Genomic DNA, 24,063 nt, shown 5'->3' on the forward strand with positions numbered 1-24,063 from the left:
ACATGTTTTACAACTCCCAACTCTATGTATAAATAAAACTGACTTTAGAAAAGGGCCTTGGGTTTATTCCCTGCTTAAAATGGGACTTAGAAGTACAAATGTGAGCACTTGCACCGAGTGGTTGGAAGCAGCAGAATCCCAGGGTCCGGTGGGGTTTGTCAGCTGTTGGCAATCCTAAAGTGCTTCCAGCTGGAGCCCAGTGTGCTGACCCATTTTAGCACAGATCCATTGCATCCAAATAATTAATAGTCCTAATAATACTAATGCCTGGAAGGGAGGCAATTAGTCATTGTCTGAAGGATGGAAATTCCTCTTGTAAATTTGCAGTTGGCCTCGGAGGTGCTGGCACCTCCAGCCCAAAAATACCCAACTCAGGTGCCTAAAGAGTCCTGGTGTTGGGAGAGCTGTCCTGTGCTCTGGGCTCTGTCTCTGAAGTTCTTTGTGCCCCTGGGTAAATCATCACCCTCCCTTTTCCTTGTCTGTAAATAAATAATAATAAACCTTGGGGGTTTGTTCCCAACCTGTGGGATTTGGGCTTTGGGAAATGGCTCAGGGGCTGCTGTTGCAGGTGCTGCTTTGAGCATCTTCCCATCAAATGAGCTGATAAGGAGTGGAAACAACCACAAAAAGTAATAATGATTTGGGATATCACTGCTGGATATTGCTGCTAATGGAGGGAATTAGGATAATGTCACTGCAAGTTGTCTGAAATCTAAATAGTCTGGTATTTCACAGCAAAGATTGTGGCCTGTACCTGCTTGCAGCCCATGGCATGGTGAATGCTTTTCCAGGGTTAAAAAGTGTCCTTCTTTGGGAATTTTTGGTTTGGTTTTGGTTTTGTAATGGGGTGGTTTGAGACAGTCTTAAAATCTGCCCTTGTGGTTTTGTCTAGGTGTGATCTTAGCGGTTTTTTCATTTGGAATTTAAAATTATTCATTAAATACTTTTTCTGGCAAAGAATGATCCACCCCTGGAAGTGATGCCCCATCCCTGGAAGTGTCCAGGGCCAGGCTGGACAGGGCTTGGAGCAAACTGGGATAGTGGAAGGTGTCCCTGCTCAAGGCAGGGGGTGGAACTGGAGTTTCCAGGTGCCACAGCATGGAGAGTGGCAGTGCTGAATGAGAAACTCATTTTTTATGTGAAATTCAGGAGTTTGTGCAGCCATAAACCAATAAATTTACTGCAGAGCAGGGAGATCTGCAGCTCTGCTTCTCCAGCAGTTGTGCAGTAATTTTTATTATAAGACAATTATGATTGTTGTGACCTTCTGCCCCCTCCTTCTCCCTCTAATGAGTTCTCCTGGATTAGCAAAGCCTCATTAACTCAAGCGAGACTTTGGGAAATATGTAAATAAAAATTAGTTGTTTTGAAAATAGCTTTTTATTGATCTGAGCAACAACATTTTCCTTTAGGTTCGTGCTGGAGCCCCTCCTGCCAAAAAAGATGCATTCTAGGTCGCAAGATAAATTGGACAAGGATGACCTAGATAAAGATAAAAAGGAAAAGAAGAAGGAGAAGAGGAACAGCAAGCATCAAGAGATATTTGATAAAGAATTTAAATCTACTGATATTTCTCTGCAGCAGGCTGAAGCAGTGATCCTTTCAGAAACGGTAACTTTATTAGCAAGGAAAGCTTTATCTAATTCTGAGCTGTCTTCTCTCTCTTTTGAAATCAAAATGTTGATTTTTACCATTTAGTTGCTTTGTAGACCAAAAATAACTCAGAGGGGATACACCACAGCGTTAATATCCATGCTGATGAATCAAAACCACAGATTTGATTTACAGCGGGAAAAGATCATCTGAGAATCTTCACCCAAAGCTCTCTGTAACTACTGGATAAAGGAACAGATGGTAAAGCACAGCTGAAGGAAATGCAGCCATCCCAGCAGCCTTTGGAATAGCTGGTTCCCAGTAGATGGGGATGGCTTTGCTCCTGCAGTATCTGGGGGGATGTTCCAAGGTCATTCCGCTGGTGATTGCTGTCCTTGAAGGGCTGTTTGGAGCAGAAAATACGGAGAGGTTCCTGTGTGTAAGGAAATGAAACCAGGGCATATCTGCCTTAAACCTTCTCTTCTCAGCTTAGATTTAATTCACTGGAACTGTCCTCGAGGCTTAGGTAACCCGAGAGGTTGGAGCTGGGAAATGGAAAGCAGGGATGTCTAAAGCTGGAGCACGAGGGTGTGAACTGACTGTGACCTCCAAATCTCTGCCTGGACACCTGTTTGGAGGCCAGGAGTTTAAAACTTGCCTCCCAGAAATCAATGTAATGTTCTTTTGAAGATGTGCACAAGTGCATGTAGAGCCAACTTTGCACTGATAACTGGATCCTTTAAGTCTTTCTGTTTGGTATTCCTAGGAAGATACTATTTAAATGTTCAGCCACACTTCCTCTGTTTTCTGGTTTTCCCCTCCCTTTCCACCCAGAGATGAGTTAATCTCTCACACGTGTCTTGGGACATCCTGAAAAATCAGAGTTCTTGTGTTTGATATGCCCAGTCAAAAACTCCAGTAAAATCCCATGTGGGGTCTCAGGCTTTTCACCTTTGAATCCAATGAGTTTTTCTGTTGACTTCAGTAAATTTTGGATGAGCCCTGGTTTGTTTAAATGGAGATTCCTCCTGCCAGAGCCAGCCAGGTGAGCATCATTTTGCACAGGTTTCCCTGTCTCATGGTTTTGCTGCAATGCATTTGGCTTTGCACCTTGCAACAGTTGTATTTTGACTGATGGAGGGCTGGGATCACCATGGCAGGACTTCCACTGGCATCTCCCACGTCCCAAATGGACCAGCAGAGCTTGTGGGATGTCAGAGAAGAGGCAAATTGTATTTCAGGGCAGCTGAGTCAGCTGGGAGGCATCCAAGGATGCTGGGGACCCAGCTGATGTCACTGCGAGGTCACTGTCAGCTCCCAGAGGTCTTGGACATTGGAAAAGCTTGTTTATGACTGGAAAAATGCAAATTCTAGCTGGAAAGGAGGGCAAGATAAGCCCTCAGGGCATATTCCCATTTGTCATCTGAGGAGCAAAAATCAGCAAAGCCCAACATGGTTTGAGTCAAGTTTTTCCAATCTTTGCAGTCAGGAGCTTTCAGTGGCTGACTGGTGTGAATAATATTCCCCTGGTTATGGAGAGGGAGGGAAATTAAATGTCAGAACTGGTTACTTACAGTTACTTTGAGCTTCTTCAAGTCCACAGATCAATAATATGAAAAGGAGTTTGCTGTTGAGAGAAAAGCTCTCCCTTTTCAGCCTCTGCAAAAGCCTTGACGAGCTCCGGAACGACCGAGTCAATTTGGAACGTTTGGTGTGAGTGGGGTTCATTTTTAGGTGAAGCAGAAGAAACACTTCTGAGATCAGTTTACACGAGTGGTTGCCCAATTCCCACTGCTGTCATCTGGAATTTTGAACAGATAATACCAAGGATAAGTTTAAAGATAAAATTTGTCTTCAAATTTTTGTGTGCTGGAGGCATCTCCTGTTAATGATAGGAAGGGAAATTTGGTTGGAATTCAGCTTTTCCATTGTCCAACGTTTGTGTGCAAGTCCCCTTTTGAAGCTCAAATTACTCCCAAAGCACTTTTACCACTTATGTTGTATGAAGAAAAAGACATTTTGCTTTCTCCTGCATTAAGAACTTGGAAGAAGAAAGTTTGCTGGTTTAAAAATGGAGAGGGAAAATAATGATTGTTTTTTCTAAAAAAAAGAAGTTGGAAGTACAGATTTGACTAGAAATGGAAATTAAACTTTACAAAGTTTCTAAAGTGACATTTTAGTAATTAATACTCTTAGTTACTAAATTTTTTATTACAGTTACTGGATTCATTCTCCTGAGAATTTTACAGCTCATTGTGCTGTCACTCATTCAATTAACACATTTCAGTTATTTGGTGAATTTTCTCAGTTCTGGCTTCTGAAGTATTTGGGGATTTTACAGCAGAAGACAGATTTCCAGAGAACATGAAGTGGGAGAAATGTCTGTGGCCATCCCCATCTCTGCAGAGCTTCTGCTGCTCTTTCCGACCATGATGTTGTCCAAAGAAATGAAGTGTTTCCATCTTTCCAATCAAATGGATCACCATGGAAGAACATGGGGAAGTTCTAAAACTGTGGAATTATTTCATGGATCTTTTAGATTTGCTTTGAAAAGGAGCATTCAGAGGCTGTTCAATTGCATGGTTTAAATATTCTTTCCCAAATTTCAGTGCTTGCCATGAATTTATTGACTGTTCAAACTCTGAGCCTTAATTACATAAAACAACAAAGATAAATTCAGCACTTCACTATATGAAGATGATCAGGAATATCTTCATAGTTTTCTAGAGATTTATAATCTTCTTTTAAGTATCACATCAACTTCTTCAACATAAATTGTCCTTGTTGGTGCTTTGATCCCAGGAGCTGAGAGCAAACCCCACTCTGAGGCCAGGTAGTTAACAGAGCACTCGAAGGCTCGTGTTGGAAATCAGAGGAACAGGCTGTGTTGTATTGATTTGGTGGTGTCTAACATCACCCACGATTGATCTGCCCTTCGTTAGACAGGAGAAATTAGCAATGGCTTCATTATGGATTGGTGGCCTCCCAAGAGCTCCTGTTCCTCAGCAGATCCGTGATTTATGTGGAGCTTTCAGAGGAGCCCAAGATTGTCAATCACAGGAGAAGTTCACATTTATTTAAGTAATTACAGAGTGGGTTAACTTGGGAACCTGCCTCCAGTTGGTTTTTCTCTTGATTCTGGCATGTTTCCCTCTCCAATTAGCGTGTTTTCCTTAGTTGCTTTTTTATAATTGTCTGCCCCTGAAAAAGTGATTGCTTTGCTTATCCATTCTACTAAAAATACACCTTAAAGGATCTGGAAAGCAGAAACCTTTGGAGTCTCTAGGATTTGAATTTTAGCATCAGACAAATTTCTGAGAGGTCACCCTTAGGTCTTGATGAACTTTCCAAAAAGAGGTCTGTACTTCGTGGTCATTTATTTGTTGTGGAAGGGTCTCACAGGTGCAGCCTTTGATGCAAAGCCTTTTAGGGTTTGTTTTCTGAAAACAAAAGGAAGCACTTCTACATCATTTCAGATTTCTCCTTCCCAATGTACTTCATAAAAAACCAAACATTGGGAAATGACAAAATCCTTTGAAAAAGCCTGGATTGCTGCTGGCACTTTCTGTTTTGTCCCAGTGCAGCACCTTGGAGTAATTCCCCTCTTAACTTCAGGCTGCTGCTCCATTTTCTGGGATCTGTTGGAAATGAAAGTTCCTTTTTTGTCCACTGTGATTCCTGTTACCATGGGGGTGGTGAGTGGGGAACATCAGTAGAGCTCAGAATTAAACTCAGTAAAAAGAATTACCTTAACTAAAGTATTGAATTGCCCATCAGATTAAAAGTATCTTTTGAGGGTTCCTGATGGAAAATTTGAATGGATTATGGAACAGCCAGAGCAGAGAAAAAGGGATATTTCAGTGAATTAAATATAAGCACAGCCAGGAACCACCAAGAAAGTGTTTCTGGACAGATGATGTCTTCATCAGAGGAGAGTTGCACCTGCAAATGGTTAAAGAGATAAATTCTAACAGGAAAGTAGAGCTGAGTGAGAAAAAATAAAGATTTTGAGTGCTGCATAATCTGGGGTAAGGCTCTAAACTTCCTCAGCTCTTATTAAACAAATGTTTGGGGAATTAGCTCAGAAAACCAGGCCAGGCTGTGAGGAGTTGTGGTTCCTTGGGAGAAGGGAAGAACGCGGAGCTGGGAATCAGCAACGTTGGCTGTTAGCACTGCCCTCATCCTGCTCAGGAGCAAAACGGGGCAATTCCAGCTCTGACACCCATTCCTCTCACTCCTTCCCTGTCTCCCTGTCCCCCCAGATCAGCCCCCTGAGGCCCCAGAGACCCAAGAGCCAGGTGCTGAACGTGATGTCCAGCGAGAGGCGCTTCTCCGCATCGCCGGCACCGCCCAGCTCCCAGCTGACCCCACCTCCCATCACCCCACGGACCAAACTCGCCTTCAGCATCCAGCCCAGTAAGTCTTTGCTGTGAAATAAATTCCTTTTGGTGTGGGGTTGTGTCGCGGGTTGGGTTTGTAACCGGGCGGAAACACCAATTTCGTGTAGTGGTTTGGGCTAAAATACTCATTACTGTTTGTCTGCTGTGAGATAAGAATTAGGAGAAACGCAAAGCAGGCACCAACTTGAATGAATATAAAGAAGTTTATTAACAGACCTAAAAGAAGGAAAAAAAAACATTATACCACCTTCAGAACTCTCCTCCTCCCCCCACCTTCCTCCCTTCTCCCACTGACAATGTAAAAAGACAACCCTTGAGATGTTCAGTCTGTTACCACTTCCATAATAACCTTGTTCAGTCCATTTAGAAACCTATGACAGGTTGTGTTTCCTGAGCATTTCTTTACACCCTGGTTTGAGTTTTGCCATCACCAGGGTAGTTCTTGCACCAGGTGCTGCTTAAACTCTTACCTGTGCCAACAGAAATTAGTTCAGTGTTTTACAAAAGCAAGCAAAGTTGTTGCACTGAAACAGTTTATTTTCATTATCATCGTTCTTTTCATAAGTAATCATTAACAATTAATTAGGTGAAGAATAACAGTCAAAAATTCATGTTGTACTTGATCCTATATTGAGTGTTTCAGAGCAAAAAGGCTCAAAAAGCAATATTTTTTTGTAATTGTACATTAAAAAAAGCTTGTCTTTGATATGTTGTGAGTATAAGCCAGAAGGGAAGATAAAGGTCAGGCTTTTTGGAGTAGTTTTTGTTTGACATTGACACCTGTCACTCAGTTTTCCCGTAAAATATCATCTATTTGCTTCAGTCTGCAGCAAACCCTATTGCAGAACTGGGTGTAATCCAACACCTATTTCTTTCCCAGTGCTCTTCTCCAAAACCTGTTATTCAGAGTTTGCAGCTGCCAGCATGTGACAGAAAAGCAAAGAAAGGTCTTTTTGATCCATGTACCCAAATCCTGGTGCAGTGGTCAAGAGGTCAGTGTTAGTAGGGAGGAGAAGAGATGATCAGTCTTAAGAAAAACATCTTGTTCCGTCAAGGTCACTGCTTTATTTACTGGTTTTGGTACTTTAAAACTTTTTTCTCTTAAACAGTCAGACACCCAAAGCAAATATTTTGATTACAATGAACTCGTAAGTCTCGCCTTTCTTTACAACTTCATAGCCAAAATCTACCAGTGTGCTAAAAACTGGGAACACAGAGAAGTAGAGAATCTATCCTCCTGCAAAAGATGTTATAAATTGGATTTTTTTGTTCATATGTACACTTAATTAACACTCCATTTGATTTCTCTTTTAAAAAAAAAGTATCTGAAGTCACCAGGTATTTCTGAGAATTCATGTGCTGAAGATTGGTGGGTGTTAAGTGAAATAGGATCAGCTTATTGCACTGGCCCAGAATCATTTGAGGAATTACAGTGCTGAAATTTTTTAGGAATTCCAAGGATAAAGAAGTTCCTTCAGAGCACAAGCTGGCTAAAAGCAGTTAATGTGTTGCTAAGCAATCCTGGCTGCTTGTTAGCTGGCACTTCAGGAGAAGGGAGTGTAAAATGGGATCATTAGGGTAAGATGAAAAAAAGAGTCCCTTCACTGATCTCGTGCCAGCTCCGAGATCTCCCCAGTGGAACATGTCCAGCAAGGAGTAAATATTCTGAGCACACTCATCTGAGGAACCACCTTGAACATGAATATCATTGCATGATGAGAGCACACCAGAAATTTGGGGAATTGTTTGTATAGGGACCATGTTAGGGGGGTGTAGCTCAGCTGAAGGAGGAAATTAACAGATCTACAGCAAATGGATTTTCTTGGGACAGCACTGAAAATTCTTGGAGCTTTTGTTCAATACCTTTTTCTGCTGCAGGGGCGTTCCCTGGATTTCACTGAACTCTGGGAGAGATCAGAGACTTGGGCAAATGGTTGTTTTTGACGACAGAATCTTGTTGTTGCACTAAACAGTTGCCAGATCAATGCAAACACGTTGCCCATGTATTTGATGAGCTCTTCCTGTGGGTGGAAATGCTCAGCCCACATTTGCAGGGATTTATTGCTGCCTTCATCAGGATGAGGCTGGGAAGGTGCCACAGCAGGGGCTGCAGGAAATTCCAGCTGGAACAGGAGCTGGGGAATGTAGGGAAAGGGGGAGAAGCAGAGCAGGACACGGTTGCATGGACAGTTGGGTTCCATCCAGGTTCTTCAAGCAGAGTTGCCTCCACACCTTGTTTCCTCTCCAGCTCTGGGGAAAACATTCCTCAAATGTTTCCTGAAAACCTGCCTTTCCATGGATCTTCCAAAGACTTGTTAAAAGAAACAAAGGATTAGGGTTATTCCTGAATAAAAGGGTCTCACCATTCTCTGGGGAGCATCTTGGCTTAGATGAAGTTAGGAGTTTTATCATGGAAGAAGTTATATCTTGTTAGTTGAAAAAGTGTCATATAGAATGCAAAGCTGAAGTGTTCAGGGTGGTTAAATTCACTTCATTTTTGGGAAATTGTGTGTTACTATACTCACTTTCAGTTTCCCAAGGAATGTCTACAGAGAGGCCTAAAAACATGGCTTGTTTCTAGTAAATATGGAAAGGTTTCTCTTTCCAAAGCAGGATTCGAGGTTTTGCTAAAGCTCTAACTAAACACACTGAAGAAGATGTCATTTCCCAAATATTTCCCTGTGTTATCCTAAACTGCTTGGAAAAAGCAACCAAACAAATCCAGATATAAATACATTTAGCCAAGATGTGGATGTGTAGCTGTATAGTTGTGGGTGAGATGGGCAGGACCTGTGCCAAGGAGTTGTTCTGTGACGTCAAAGGTCTCAAATTGCTGAGCTCTTCAGGTGTGCAGAATGGATGGGGAATTCACCCAGAATGGACAGGGAAGCTCATTCCCAGCATCAATATTCAGTTACAAATGCACAGCATGGTTTCCAGCTGCAGTTTAATTCCCTGAGCTCAGCAGAAGGAGATTCTCATGGAGATCCATAAAGGAAACTCTCAGGAATGTCTGGGGAATGGAGAAGTCCTCTCTGTAGAAAAGGAAGGATAAAAAACAGGAGCAATGGAAAAAGCGATGAGAAATTCAGGTCCTGGTGGACAAACAACATTTTTCAGCCTAATGGAGAAGAAGCCACTGAAAATGTGAAGTCCCAGAATGGAAAATAACCTTTTTTCAGTGTAGTCCAGAGTTCAGGTGGAAGGATGAGGAGTAAAATTGCACTTTTCAGTGACAAATCAATGGAGCCACCTTAGAGTTAAATCGTGTTGTGAGAGGCCATTTTAGAGAACAATAAAATCACACTTTTAATAAAATATTGATATGAACTTTGCAATAAAAACATCTGCATAAACAAGTCCTCTGCTTGTTTCACAAATCACCCCAGTAAAATAAAATAGAAGTCACCTTTTTGTTTTTCCTTTTCCTAAGTAAAATTCCCTCATTTAAAAAAAAAATTTTGGTTTCTTATCTCGTAGAGATCACAGTGGGTTTTATTAAAAAGGCTGAATTGACTGAATTACCCTGAAATACACTGTGGGGGGATTTCTCCCCAAAACCTATGTATCACTCAGGCCTCAATAAACTTTATTGTCCCTCAGGCTATTTGCCTCTCCAGCACATTCCTGGGAGGATTTATCTGCTAAGAAAAGGGAATTTTCTAGCCAGAAAACAGGAGTAATAAATGTTCGGTACTTTCTCGTGCGTGATTTTATTTACCCAACAACTAATGTCTGCTCATTTGTTATAGTTACCTGGAGCCTGAAAGTTTTGGAGAGAGATGTACTTAATTCCAGGCTTTCATTTGTGCATGTTATTAACAGGGAGCTTTTCTTTTACTGGGTGAAAGCCAATAAAACTTAGCTAGATTATATTTTCTTCCTGCACTTAGCAAAACTTTTATTGTGTTTTAATGTACAAGGTGAGCTTGAAGCTGGGAAAAGAGTATTTTCTAAGCTATTAATATTTTGGTGGGAAATATGAAGCAAAAATTATTTTTTATTAAAAATGGGGGTTTGTTCAAGGACATTTTAAAATGAGCCCAGTGTGAGTCCAAGGCCAGGTTGGAAGTGATGCCATGAAGATTTTTGCCTTTTCTTTTATACCCCTGTTATACCTTTTTACAACTTCTGTATTCTCAGTGCTTTTTCCCTGCATTCTTGGCCTTGTTTGTTAAGCTGAGAGACTCAACATTTTAGAAGCTTCGTAGCCAGGGATCAGTGTGCCTCAGACCCCAAGGTCCTCTCCAGAACACATTCTGTAAACCAAGATAGAACCATCCAGGGGAAGGTTCCTTGGGGAGGGGAGCTCACTTGAGCCTCTCATTGGGGAATCTTTGATAGATCTGCTAATTAGTAAAACCTATAATGTGATACCCAATGTTGGGGAGGGGGAACAGAGAGAGAGGGACAGAGATAGACTCGGCAGGGTGCATCTCGATGCACATGACCTGGACGTGTACACCTAATGATCCTTAAAATAAATACCAAGGTAAAATCCCTTTTCCCCTTCTAACCATGTGTGACTCTTGATTTTAAGACCAGGAAAAGGCATCAGAAGGATAGTGGAAGGTGTCCCTGCCTGTGGACTGGATGATCCATGAGGTCCCTTCCAACCCAAACCATTCTGGAATTGCAGGATTCAGCAATTCAGAGTTAACCCAGTGTTGTTTTTGCAGATCTGGAGCTGAATGGGATGTCTGGCTCCGACATCCCCGACGTCCCCCCTCCTCTGCCCCTCAAAGGAAGCATGGCTGATTATGGGAACCTCATGGAAAGCCAGGACTTGATCAGCCCCACCACGTCCCCCCCTGCCCACCAACGGGTGAGTCCCCAGAGAATGATCCTTGTGCTGTTTGCTTTGTACCCTCAGCCATCCCAGCTGAGGTGGAATCCTGCTCCTGCATCCATCAGCTGATCCAGAGGGCTCCGCAGCGTCAGGAGTGGGAGGGAACAGCAGCCTGAAGGAAAGCTGGATTCTTCCTGGTAAAGGCAAAGCCAAATGTTGTGAGGTTTGTTGGGCAGGGAGCTCTAACCCAACAGGATGTCCTCTGAGCAGAAATTGGGTTTAAAGCCCTTCAGTCCTGTGTCAGGAAAGGAGATGAAACATGAACATGCCATCCTCCCTTCCCGGTGCTCCGCTCTGCCCGCATTCAGTCACCACTCGTTTCCCTGAGGCAAACACACGTGTCCCCTTTGAGGCAAGGAGCTCAGAAACTCTTCATCACCAACAGGCTTTGCAGCTTGCTGAGGAAAAGTCACTTTCTCAGCTTTGTTTCCTGTAGCTGGAAGCTTTTAAAAATAGCATGGTCCTTTTCTTTGAAGCAGCACTTCTGAGAAATGCCTTTTATTTTCTTTATGGGCAAAGCAAATACATTTAAAGGGGTGTGGGGGGTTCATCCTGGCTGGTGCCCACCAAAGATGCTCCATCACTCCCCTCCTCAGCTGGGCAGGGAGAGAGAATGTAATGAAAGTCTCATGGGTTGAGATAAGGACAGGGAGAGATCACTCACCCCTTACCCTCAAAACAAGCTTGGCTTTGGGAAATTAATTGAATTTATTACCAACCAAATAAGAGCAGGGCAGTGATGCCCCACGAGGTCACGAGTTTTCTTTGACTTCGAAATGTTGAACTTTGAGGTGTTTTGTGGAAAACTTCCAGTGGAACTGATCCCTTTTTGTTTCCAGGATTCCTCTAAAATTCAGCATTCCAGTGAAATTCTGTTGAGTAATTTGCTTTCCAGCAAATTTCATGGCGACAGAAAGCATTTCTGATCTCAGCAAAGGAAGAGTCAGGCAGGAGTTTGGTTTGACTCTGGAAATAGTTGTGTTTAACACAGACTGTCCCAGTGCACAAGTCCAGCTTTTTCCATGGTTGAAATTGTGCCTTTGTTGCAGAAGTTGAGTTTTTAATTTTTTACCATTTCAGGCTGAATGGTAAAAAAAACAGGTATGGAAGTAGCTTCAGGAGTTTGAATGGAGATCTTCAAATCATCATGTTTTACTCTTTATTTGCATATACTGAAAAATTCTCTATTCCCATGCTTTCTTCCATAGTTATTCCCCATGGCTGGCTCATTTTAGTCAATATTTTCACTTTTCCTCTCATTTCCATCAAACTCTGCTGCACTTCTAACCTTATAGCCCATTTCCCCAGCTTCTGTCTCAGGGGCCAGCTCTCATTTGTCCTGAATACAGACCTCTAAGTGGAAAATTACAGAATGTACAGCAGGGCTGCCAGGAGGTTTGTCTAAGGAATCCATCTTCAGGAAGAAAGCTGAGAAATTCGCATTAGGATTCACGTTTCTTCAACTCCTTCCTGCATAAACTCCAGCGAAGTTAATTCATTTTGTGTGATAATACTGTAAGGTTTAGGCTGTGGTAGTAGCTCAGGATTGCTAAGGTGAGTTCAGTTTTTAGCTAAAAAGTCTTAAACAGTGATCAGAAATAAAATCCTGGTAGCCAGGGGAGTTTTTTTCCTGCCTTGTGAGGCTTTTTGAAGGGGTTTCCGTTGTGGGGATAGAGGTTTTTAGTTACTGTATGACTGCCAGATGCCATGGGGGTGTGGTTTTTGGAGCCCAGACCTGGAGATAGTTCAGGTCCCAGCCTGATTTACTCTGTGACCTTGTGCAGCTCCTGTCCTGCCACAAGCAGCGTTTCCACATCATTAAATAGGAGTTCATAAAAATAGTACCAGTATGCTCCTGTGGTTTTTTGCAAAGTTTTATTCAGCTCTTAATATTTTTGCTCTTTACAATCCTGATTGCTCAGGCTCCTGTCATTTTTTTTACTACATTTTGTCACTGTAGGAACAGACCTCTTTTTTTAACATGCACTGTAGAAGGGCATCAGGATTTAATACCTAAGAAATGAAGTCAGATACAGGCTACATCTTCTTATCTAACTGTCCAAAATTTTCTTCAGTGTCTGTATTGTTATAAGCTTTCCAAGATGATGGAGTGTCGTTTCAAAGCCTGGCAGAAGGATCTAAAGCAGATCTGTCCCAGAGCCACATGTCCTGTGCAGGGCCAGGAGTGGGACTCGCTGATCTTCGTGGGTCCCTTCCCCTTCAGCAGATCCTGTGATTCTGTATTAGGTTTAGAATTGATTTTGGAGAAGGTTTCTAATCTTATAACAATCACTCTATGCCTTTATTTCATCAGGCTGGTAGGAAGGAAGCTTTTAAAGAACATCAAGAAAATGAGTAGTGCTGGACATGAAAGATCAGATGGGTAAATTCTCATTGCTGCCGAGATTAAATCGCACTCCATAGTTTTAATGACTTATGTTTCATGGGTCAAATAGCTCCATAATTCATAACTGGATAATTCTCTGCCTGGTAAACTGATCATCTTTTAAATTACACTGCCTTTGTATCAGTGGAGAAAAATCAGTAAAACCTATTAGAGATAAGATTATCTGAGTGGCTTTTAAACTGGAAATATCTCCTCTTGTGAGGAATGATTGTGTTTTTCACTCTGGTTGTCTTGCAGTGGGTTATGAAAGCCAGGAAAAGTGCTGTAGTGAACTCAAAAGCAGGCAGCCAGAAAGGGATCTGATGCTCCAAGTCAAACTGCAGGCAGTAATGTCATTTATGAGACAGCAATCTCAGATATTTGGAGTCCATGTTACCTTGGTCTACCTGAAGTCTTTAATCCAGGTGATCACCTCATTATCATTTCACGATTGTCCCTTACTCCTTGTTAACTCTGAGACCCCTGTAGATGCTGTCTTGCTCCCTGTGATTTGTTCTGCTAAAAGTGTCCTTAATAATATATGGGAACATAAAAAAAAAAAAAAAGAAATCTACGACTCCTGCAAGGATTATTATTACATCAAGGGATTCCTTTAGGCACTTATCATTCTTTATGGGTTCATCCTCACCCTTGCATACAAATCAAACTCCTGCTTAGTATGCAGAGCAGGCAGGGAGCTCAAAGAAAATAGACAAAGGAGCACTTGGGTTGATAATATTGGCTATAACACTTGCTAAGCATGGGATAATGGCTGGGATGGGAACATCTCCATCAATCCAGCACAGGTGGAACGTGGCTGAAGCCTTCGAGGAGCAGAACAGTCTTGGGTTGACTCTGTGTTGTATGGGGATTATTCTGGCTGCTTGTTGGGATATAATGGGAAGGCAGACCCCAGGGGGATTTTTCATGTGGTGCAATGCAAGTGCTGCAGTGCTGGAAATTCTCTCTTGTATCAGCTGCAGTGAGCAAAAAATGACCTGAAAGGCTTCAGCAAATGCATTGTTCTCACGTGGACAGGGACAGAGAGGCTGGAAATGCAGCTGGAACTATGGAGGAGCAGGAATTTAGGGAGCACAACTTCAGGGGTTGCAATAGCAGCCTACAGCTCCTCTCTGATCTCTGCTGCCTGTGACAGGGACAGGACCCAGGGAACAGCGGGAGCTGTGCCAGGGAGGGTTAGGTTGGATATCAGGGAAAGGTTCTTCCCCCAGAGGCTGCTGGGCACTGCCCAGGCTCCCCAGGGAATGGGCACGGCCCCGAGGCTGCCAGAGCTCCAGGAGCATTTGGACAGTGTGCCCAGAAGAAAAAAATAAAATAAAATATGGGGCTTATTTGCCATGTGATCATTATTTTTGCCTGCTGGAGATGGGAAACACTGCAAGCCCTTCTTCCAGTGCCAGTCCCTCGCTCTTTGGTGGGTGAAGCTGTTGCTGAGCAAAAAGTTTCTGAAAAATTCACATTTACTTTTTAGTAAGTCTCCAAATCAATGGACTGCCACTGCTTTTTACAGGATTTTGAGTGAAATCTGTGTTCTCCTGCTCTCTGCCCAGACAGTGATGTGTCCCTTGATTTAGTTTAGGGAGTGGCTGTGTCCCACTCTCCTCATGGGATCAGGCTGTGGTTTGGGACATGCTGTGTTGGTTTATCTCTCTTGCAGGACCTAGGCCTTCAGTGAGAAATACAAGGTCAGTCTGGAGTCTAAAGCTAATTCTGAGTGTTTTTCTCATGACTCCTGAGCTCTGTTTGTGCCTGGACTGGAGCGGGGAAGCGGCGCTGGGGAAATCGAGTTACCCAGTGTGGGCAGAACTACTGACAGTGTCCACGTGGAGAAATGGGTTTCACAGAGGGAAAGTGGCCTTAGCTGTGCTCCAGCACAGCTGTCACACTCCAGGAGCCAGGTCCTCCCTACATGAGGGGTGCAGGCCCCTGTCAGGTCCAGCCCTGCTCTCACCCACTGCCATTATCCCCCACAGGAGCATCCCCCCAGCCAGGGGCCTGCCAGAAGTCATGGGGAAAGTCAGAGAATCATGGAGTGGTTTGGGTTGGAAAGCATCTTAAAGCCCAGCCAGTGCCACCCCTGCCATGGCAGGGACACCTCCCACTGTCCCAGGCTGCTCCCAGCCCCAATGTCCAGCCTGGCCTTGGGCACTGCCAGGGATCATGGGGCAGCCCCAGCTGCTCTGGGCACCCTGTGCCAGGGCCTGCCCACCCTCCCAGGGAACAATTCCTGCCCAATATCCCATCTAAATCTCCCCACTTTCAGCCTAAAGCCATTCCCTGTGTCCTGTCCCTCCAGGCCTTGTCCCCAGTCCCTCTCCAGCTCTCCTGGAGCCCCTTTAGGCCCTGAAAGGGGCTCTGAGCTCTCCCTGGAGCCTTCTCCTCTCCTGGCTGAACAATCTCAGCTCTCCCAGCCTGTCCCAGAGCAGAGGTGCCCCTTTGATCTGATCTGGGATACTGACCTGGAGCAATTCCATGTTGCCCATTTTGAGGCATTTCTCCCATTGCCCCAGGAGGGGCTGAGGGCTGGGAATACACCGTGTGCACCTCTGCAGAAGAACCCTTCAAATTCCTCTCCCTGATCCCAGTGCACTCCAGCAAGGGCAGGTAGTGGCTGTGCCACAGAGTCCAATGAGACTCTAATGGATGATGTATGAACCAGGGGCTGAACAGTCATTTTACATCAGGTACCTGCTGGATTTTCCACAGAACTTTGCTCCCTGGGTCAAACAGCCAATTAGCTTAAACTGTCTCTAATTTAGCTCACATTAGTGGAGTCGGGCTGTTCTCCCTGCACTGTTATTCTGCCAGAGCCTCACACTCGAATGCTACATTTCATTGCAGATATTAAATAAGCAAGTTGTTGTCAGGCATCTCAGCTCTATGCTGAAGGAACAACTCAGTGTCTGAAAGCATTTTCACAGTCCTGGGTAGCTGATGGTCTGTTTACATCCCATTTCTCCTGCTCCTGGCCTAATTAGATCCCTTAATCCTCCCAACCAAAGTGCTTCTCACTGGATCTCTAGAGCTCGTCCTATCGATGACCACTGAATTTCAAAGACAAAGAGTTCCTTGCACAGGAAGAAACCTCGTGCAGTGTCACAAGGACCATTTTGGTGAATCAAATTCTGTTTGATTTTTTGGTAGTTGTTTCTTTTAACAGTATTCTCTGAATGAAAAACAACTCATCTCTCATTTTGCTGCTTCGGAGTAGCACAAAAAAAAAAGCATTTTCTCATCTTCTGTAATTGATTTTTACTCCATCCTGAACACGCCTGGTGTAGTGCAGCTGATATCTCTCTGTAAAAGAACGCAGACAAATGTTTTTAAACTTGATTCTTTTCTGTATCAGGGAAAGAGAAAAAAAACAACCAGCAAACAAATGGGAGCAATTTCATGTCTGAAGCAGAAGGAACAGATTGTTTCTGTGTTGCAGATGTGCCTTTTACATAAGGTTTCTGCTTCCCCTGAGGTTCCCGTGAGTCAAGGATTCTGCCCAAAATAGGTTGGGATGTGAAGCAGCAGCCTCTGTCAGTTTGTCAGGAAGCAAAGGGAAGAGTCAGGTTCACGATTAACCACCGAGATACAAACATGAACTTGGCAAAGAGAGTCTTAATTAAATACAAAATCAAGGCAAACTCTATTTTTATTGCAAAGTTTCTAAGGGGAAGCGCAGCAAAAATGAACTTTATAAGCCTGACAGTGATTTTTGCTAGTGTGGTGTTAAAGGGAGGGAGGGAGGAAGTGTGCTGGAATTTCTTCTGTCCTGGGATAAAAGGAAGGACGGATCAGCCCTGGGAGCGATGGTTTGGAGTTGCAGCAGCTCCATAATGGAATGTTTTGTCTTGCTAAATTCCCAACAATGTCGCCCCGACCAGCATTACACATCCTACTTAATATATTCATTGGGAGCTTATTATATAAATGAACATGTGCTAAATTTATCCGACTTTCTAATGGAAATTGTAAATTCAATTATAATAATTATCTACCTATCTCTGCTATTTCTTTCTGCCTAATTTGCTTGCAGAATCTGAGCTCGGGTAGGTTTTGAGCTTGTTATTTATAGCATATATATTTAGCTTCTTCTCATTGTATTTGCATTGTCTCTGCTCTTCAGAACCAGGTTTTCAGGGCTGATTTGATTGTTCTCTGATCAATATGAAGGGGCTCATTTGGTTGAGAAATGCCTTTGATCTAATTGAATTGAGAATTATTGCCAATAGAGTGTTATTTAAATTCAAAATGGATTTGCACAAATGATGCTATCAGCAGAGTTGGTTTTTTTTTTTCCTGGTGATGAATATGAAGTTAAAGAGAGCAAAGCAGAGAGGAAAGTTTTGTATTTTGTGGTGTGTTTTTGAGGGGCACGTGGTTTATGGAGTTGGGAAGGGAATGTCAGCTCCATGAGGAGATGTTGGATGTTCTGCAGACCACCAGCATTTCCCAAAGCTTTCCCAGAGCCCCTGCCTGGATACAGGACTGGAATTAAACAGGTTCCACAAGATTTTGAAATCTTGACACTTATTTAGGTGCCCTAGCAGGGATTCAGGAGTTAACATGCCAAGTTAAGAAGGGGATTTGCTCAGGTAGAGGAAATATTTCATGGTTCTGGCTGTAACACTTCAGAGGCAGATCAGCAGTGGCATTTTAATTAAAAACCAAACAAAATTTTCAGTTTTGCATGTAGTAAAAAATTAAATTCTTATTTTATCTGCTTTCATATTAACCTTTTGGCTTTCCTGACTCAGAGATCATCATGTCCCACTGGAAGCCGGGAATTAGTGCCCGTTTGGAGCCTGCTGTGGGAAATCATGGAATCATTTAGGTTGGGAAGGGCCACTAAAGTCATTGAGTCCAACGTTCCCCCAGCACTGCCAGGGCCAGCCCTGCCCCCTGTCCCCAGTGCCAGCTGTGGATGCCTCTTTTCCAGGCAGGCAGGAAAATGCAGCATCCCAGACCTGGCACCCTGGCTCCGGTGCCTGGCTTTTGGTTCAGAGCTTCTCCTTCAGCAACAGATTAAACCCAACGGATTTCCATAGTGCCAGAGAACATTTAGCAGCCAAGGATGAAGGTGGAAGCAGGCAGAAAGAGCAGTGGTGCTGCTGGAGAGGCTGGGAAACGGAGAGTTGGGTGGAGCAGAATGCAGAAACGAGCTCAGGGCATGGCTCACCCGGTGGTAGTTTGGGATCCCTCTTCCTCTGCCACAGGACAGAGTCAGGAGGAATGAGGAGAGCTGTAAAACAAATTGGAAAGTGGTTGTCTCCAGGCAGGATACAGGAAAGAGATTCCAGCAAAAATCCAGCCTCCCTGGCTCAGACAGTTTGCATTCTTACCTTTCTCCTTAGTCTGTGATCAGTAAAAGTGTCTGGTGAAAGCTCTGGGTTTGTAAATCCATGCTGGCTTCAAACCTGTTTGGGAGAGGGTGTTTAGTTACCTTAAAGGTTGTTTTTCTTCTACTCTTACTCATCTCCAAAAACTCCCAGTCATGAGATTGCAGGAGCATCAGCAATTATGCTCTGAGCAGAGGAGAGACTGAGATGTCCTGGCATCACCCTGAACCGCTCTTCCTTTTGGGACAGAGTCCTTGGATAGCTTTTCAAAGGACCAGTTCTGTTTCTGTGCACTTCCATGGGGTTTCTCAGTTGTTTCGATACCAGGATCTTCCTGATCCTGACAAACCATCAGTAATTTTGTCCAGCACTGAGGCACTGCAGGTGCTTGGGCTGTTCTTGCCGAGGTGACCAAGGAATTTGGTGCTTGTCAGGCTGTGACTGTGTGGAGCCAGCAGCTGGTGCTGGGCTGGGTGAGGCAGCACGGGAACAAACAAACGGCTCTGGAAAAGCATCATCAGGCTTGGAGGAAAACAAAAGGCCCTGAGTGGAGAATGGGGGAGAAACTTAGAGAAAAACAAAGCCAAAGCAGCGCTGATGAGCTGTGACCCCGGAGCACAGCCGGGGAAACCTGTGCTGCCTGCACAGCCGGAGTGCTGGGAAACCTGCCTGCAAACTGCGGTGCTCTCCAGCTCTTCCTGCAACAGATTTTGTCATCTGCTGTTTGAATATTATGGAAAAAGGGTCTTAATTTCCATAATGGCTTTGTTAATTTGTCCAATTAGCTGGTGATTCTAACTGGGATGCTCTTCTGTTGCAAGATACGTAAAGTGATTTAAAATATGAATATTTGAACATTCTGCATTTCTGTTTGGAATATTTTAATTATAGCTGTGTGTGTAATAGTAAATTGCAAGTTACTTATCTCCCTAACTAGTTTTGAATTGTTTCTTTTTTGTTTTTTTGGGTTTTTTTATGTTTCTGTTCTAACTGTGCAAGATCCAAAACATAATGGAAAAGCAATGAAGCCATTGCCTCAGCTTGGTTTTTAAGCTCTGAGCGCCTAGAGGCTGAGGGCAATCGATACAGACCAAGAAATCAATATTCTATCATGATATAAAGTGGGGAATTATAAACTTCTCCAGTGCTTTCAAAAGATTTTTCCTGAAATATTGAGCTAATTAATCCTGAACCTTTGAGAGGTTTTTTTTTCATGATCAAAAGTAAAAGTTATGTTTAAAAGTAATGGCTGAGAGCCTGTGGTGTTCACAGCAAATTCTGCAGGGAGAGGTTTTTGTGAGCCAGAGGGCTCCAGACTTGCCTGCTGCCTCTTGCACTTATAGATGACCAGAAAATGTTCCAGAATTCCATTCATTCCTAACGTGATCAATCCAAATTGGTTTCTTCCAGCACCTGCCTCCTCCACTCCCCAGCAAGACTCCGCCGCCGCCGCCTCCCAAGACGACGCGGAAGCAAACGTCTGTTGACTCTGGGATTGTCCAGTGAAGAAGGGGTTTTGTTCCAAAGATAAAGCTGTAACAATTCATTTCCCTAAGTATTTTATGGTCTATAATGTTTACCTCATTCAGGCGTGCAGTATCTAACATTTAGTGCAATGACTCTAACTCCGTAAGAAATCCATCTCTAGCCACGTGTCGGACCCAACACTACATCCCCCTCGTTTTGGGGTTATTCCCTCCCATAACTTGAATCTGGATTTCTACTTGAGACTGGGAACTCCATCAACTGACAGAACCCTCTTCCTAAACCTTCTCCCTGCTTCAGGAGAACGCCAGGCACAGAGCTAAACGTGGAGATTAAAATGAGAGCTGGAAATTTTGTACCTAAAGATTTTGGGTACCTCTGGAGTTTCAAATGAGCAGAGTTTTTGTATCTAATCTCCGTGTATATAGGAATCAATGACAATATTCACATGGAATTCAGGGCCAGAGGAGGTTTCCCAGTGAGGTGAAGCTGCTGTAGGATTTCCCTGAATAACAGGGATTTTAGCCCAGGGTTAAAAATCAGACACCACTGATTTGTGAAATTGGTCAGTGTTACAAATAACCTGATTGCAATGAGCAAAGTGGGGATTTGGGGCTGTCTTGGCCACAGTGACCACAGAGCCATCGAGTTTGAAATCTCTGGTGAGAGGAGGGAAGGTGCCAGCAAAACCTCTGCTCTGACCATGACGCTGCTCAGGGAATTTGTAAGGTCCCCTGGGAAAATGTTTTTGCAGGTGCTGGGGTCCATCAGTGCTGGTCCCTTTTTAAACATCACCTCCTAAGGGCACTGGAGCAGCAATTCCCAAATGTTGGCAGTCAAGCAGGTGAGGCAGAGCTGGCTTGGCTGGACAAGGATCTCCTCTTGGATATCCAGTGGAAAAGGAAGGTGTGTGCCAGTGGAAGCAAGGTCAGGGGCCATGGGAACAACACAGACATGCTGCTCCCCACTGTAGGGAGAAAATTCATGTGGTCAGGGCTCGGCTGGGGTTGGAGCTGCCAGAACTGTGGGGGAGGGACAAAAAAAAAGAGTTTTTTCAAATATATAAATGGCAGAAGGCAGGGTAAAAATAACATCAGCCCATTCCAGGGTGGGATGGGCACCTCACAAACAGGGACAGGGACAAGGCAGAGGGGTTTGGCACATCCTTTGGCTCTGTCTTCAACATGGGTCACAGACCAAGAGGGTCCCAGTGCCCTGAGCTGCAGGACCATGACTGTGACAATGGTCAACTCCCAGTCAGCCTGAAACTGCAGGATCTGCAGCCCCAGCTGAATCCCTGCAAGTCTATGGGCCCTGGTGGGATTTATCCAAGAATCCTCAAAGAGCTGCTGATGTCATCACAAAACCCTTCATGATGATTTTTGAGCAGTCTTGGGAATCCAGAGAGGTCCCAGCTGACTGGAGGTGGAGAATGTCGTCCTGGTTTTCAAAAAGGTCAAGAAAGAGGACCCTGGAAGCTACAGGCCCAGTAAAATCATGGAAAAGATTATTCTGGGAGGTGCTGGAAAACACCTGGAGGACAACGCAGTCATTGGTCAGAGCCAGCACGGCTCCATGAGGGGAAGGTCCTGCTTGTGGAACCTGCTCTCCTTCTACAGCAGGGTGACCCAGCTGGCTGATCCAGGAAAGCCAGGAGATGGAATCTTTTGGGACTTCAGCAAAGCTTTTGATACTGCCTCCCACAGGATCCTTCTGGACAAAATGTCCATCCCACAGCTGGAGAAACACATCATGGGGTGGGTGAGCAACTGGCCCAGGGGTCAGGCACAAAGGGTGACAGTGACTGGGGTGACATCAGGCTGGCACTGGCCAAAATATAAGTAAGACATGAAACTATTAGAGGGTGTCCCAAGGAGGCCATGAGAATGGGGAAGGGCCTTGAGGAGAAGCCGTGTGAGGAGCACCTGAGGGCACTTGGAATGTTCAGCTGGAGAAGAGAGACTGAGGGGAGACCTCGTTGGGTCATCAGCATCCTCCTGAGAGGAGAGCAGGGGCAGGAGCCGAACTCTGCATTGTCATAATCAGGGACAGGAGCCAGGGAGTGGCTGGAGCTGGGCCAGGGAGGTTTAGGTTGGATATCAGGAAAGGTTCTTCCCCCCGAGGCTGCTGGGCACTGCCCAGGCTCCCCAGGGAATGGGCACGGCCCTGAGGCTGCCAGAGCTCCAGGAGCGTTGGGACAGCGCTGCCAGGGATGCCCAGGGTGGGAGTGTTGGGGTGTCTGTGCAGGGCCAGGGGCTGGACTGGATGATCCTGGTGGGTTGCTCCCAAATCAGGATAATCTGTGATTAATGGGCTTTGTAAAATCAGTCATTGGTGATCAGCCATCGCCATTTCCATTCAGTTGGATCTCCTGGGTGTCCACGAGGGGGAAAACAAGGAAGCCTTGGAGCTGCCAACGGCACAAGGGTATGGGAGAGGGAAGAGCAGGCAGGGAGGAGACTCGTGGTCACTCTGAACCTAAATGTTGAGTACAGAAATGGGAAGAGCTTTTTCCTTTCTTAATTGTGTAATATTTCATGTTGGATTAGGATGAACTGAATGGAATCACTTTGTCCTTGTGCCATCATTCTGTACAGTGTTTGTATATATGATGGTTTTTAGAATGTTTTAATTTTTATGGTGCCTGCTTTTCATGTAATAATGAATTAATGTGCCTGCAAAGAATGCTCTACGTATTCTTAATTTCCTAATTGCTGAAAGTGTAAAGAAAAAACAAAAAGCATTTTTTTTTCCAGATATTAAGCTCTGAGAAATATGAGACTGATGGGATGGGGTTTTGGGAGGGAGGAAGGAAACTAACTTTATACTCTTGTGGTTTTTTATTGTCATCACACTTTTGGTTTTTTTTATTATCTACAATCTTTTTACTCTTACAGTAGATTGTTTTTAAATATACCACTGACTCAAAAAAAAATAAACTGTTATTTTAAAACCTTGTCTAAGAAAATGGAATACATTCCCTGGGTATTTTTGAGCCTTACTGCAGAATTTTGGGAACTACTGCATTCTGCAGAGGGCTGCGTATACACTTCCATTTTGCAGGACAGTTTGGTGGAAAACTCATGGGAAAACTGAAATCTTTCATTGTGCTGTTGTGGTTGTCCCTGCAGGTTGGAGCTAAAGCACACATCAGCACTAAGAACACCCATCCCTGTGTGCTGTCCATGCCCATGATGATGGCTTGGCTATCTCTAAGTGAAAGCTTCAGAAAACAGATGAGTTTTATGTCGTATTTTCCACCTCAGGTACTGCTACACGATGCAAGTTCCAAGCAGAAGTGACTTTACACAGCAGTAAAGCAACACTGCTGTTACAAAGGCAGAAAAATTGCCCTTCTCATAAAAAGTGGCTCTGGTGGTCAATTATATATTCTCATATTTCTGCCTTAAACTATGGTGCCACTTTGGATCAAACAAACACACTTTTCCTTGCCATAAAATCAGCTCCAGGAGTGCCTTAGAATGTACTGTTGGGTCTCATCCTGCAAGTCTCTCTTTGTTTTGTTAATATAATCTCTGCTCAGGAGGAGCAGGCAGGGAAGGCTTCTTGGCTGCAGTCAATCAGATATCCGTAGTCAATTAATAATATATTACAACTTTAATTCCGTAAGTCTTTTATTTAATTGAGAATTGCTTTAGAGGCTGCTCTTGCTGCTGCCAGGGAGCTCGTGCTGGGATGCTGGTGAGTTTTCCTCTTTTCTGTTCCATTTGCTTCCTAAAGGATGGGAAGAGCTTTCCCATCGACCTTTCAGTGGATGCCTGTAAATTGTATTTCTGATAATGTGTTTGTTTTCACACGTCCTTAGCAAATTCCTGTGCTCATGCAAGTGTTATAACTCGGCCCTGCGAGACTCCTCAAACAAGAGCTGCACTTCCACATTGCTCTCACAGTACAAACTCCAAATCCCGTCTGTGTGTGTGTTTTACAAATACACAAGCTGAGCCTGGGAATTGAAATTCAGGCTCTCAGACCTGAATT

General features: G+C 44.1%; 1 protein-coding gene across 4 annotated transcripts in view; it reads left to right on the forward strand.

Annotated features, from left to right (window-relative positions):
- The window catches only part of DOCK1 (dedicator of cytokinesis 1), a 265,954-nt gene extending 242,937 nt beyond the window's left edge, over nucleotides 1–23,017 (forward strand). For all 4 annotated transcript variants that reach the window (XM_069020260.1, XM_069020261.1, XM_069020263.1 and 1 more), the window contains 4 exons: nucleotides 1,413–1,611; nucleotides 5,856–6,009; nucleotides 10,673–10,818; nucleotides 19,990–23,017. In XM_069020260.1, the coding sequence (XP_068876361.1) occupies nucleotides 1,413–1,611; nucleotides 5,856–6,009; nucleotides 10,673–10,818; nucleotides 19,990–20,085 (595 nt within the window). In that variant the 3' untranslated portion in view covers nucleotides 20,086–23,017. The remainder of the gene's footprint in view (nucleotides 1–1,412; nucleotides 1,612–5,855; nucleotides 6,010–10,672; nucleotides 10,819–19,989) is intronic.
- The last annotated feature ends 1,046 nt before the right edge of the window (nucleotides 23,018–24,063 follow it).

The sequence above is a fragment of the Aphelocoma coerulescens genome, chromosome 6 (genome assembly GCF_041296385.1).
Source record: "Aphelocoma coerulescens isolate FSJ_1873_10779 chromosome 6, UR_Acoe_1.0, whole genome shotgun sequence".
NCBI classification, from domain to species: domain Eukaryota; kingdom Metazoa; phylum Chordata; class Aves; order Passeriformes; family Corvidae; genus Aphelocoma; species Aphelocoma coerulescens.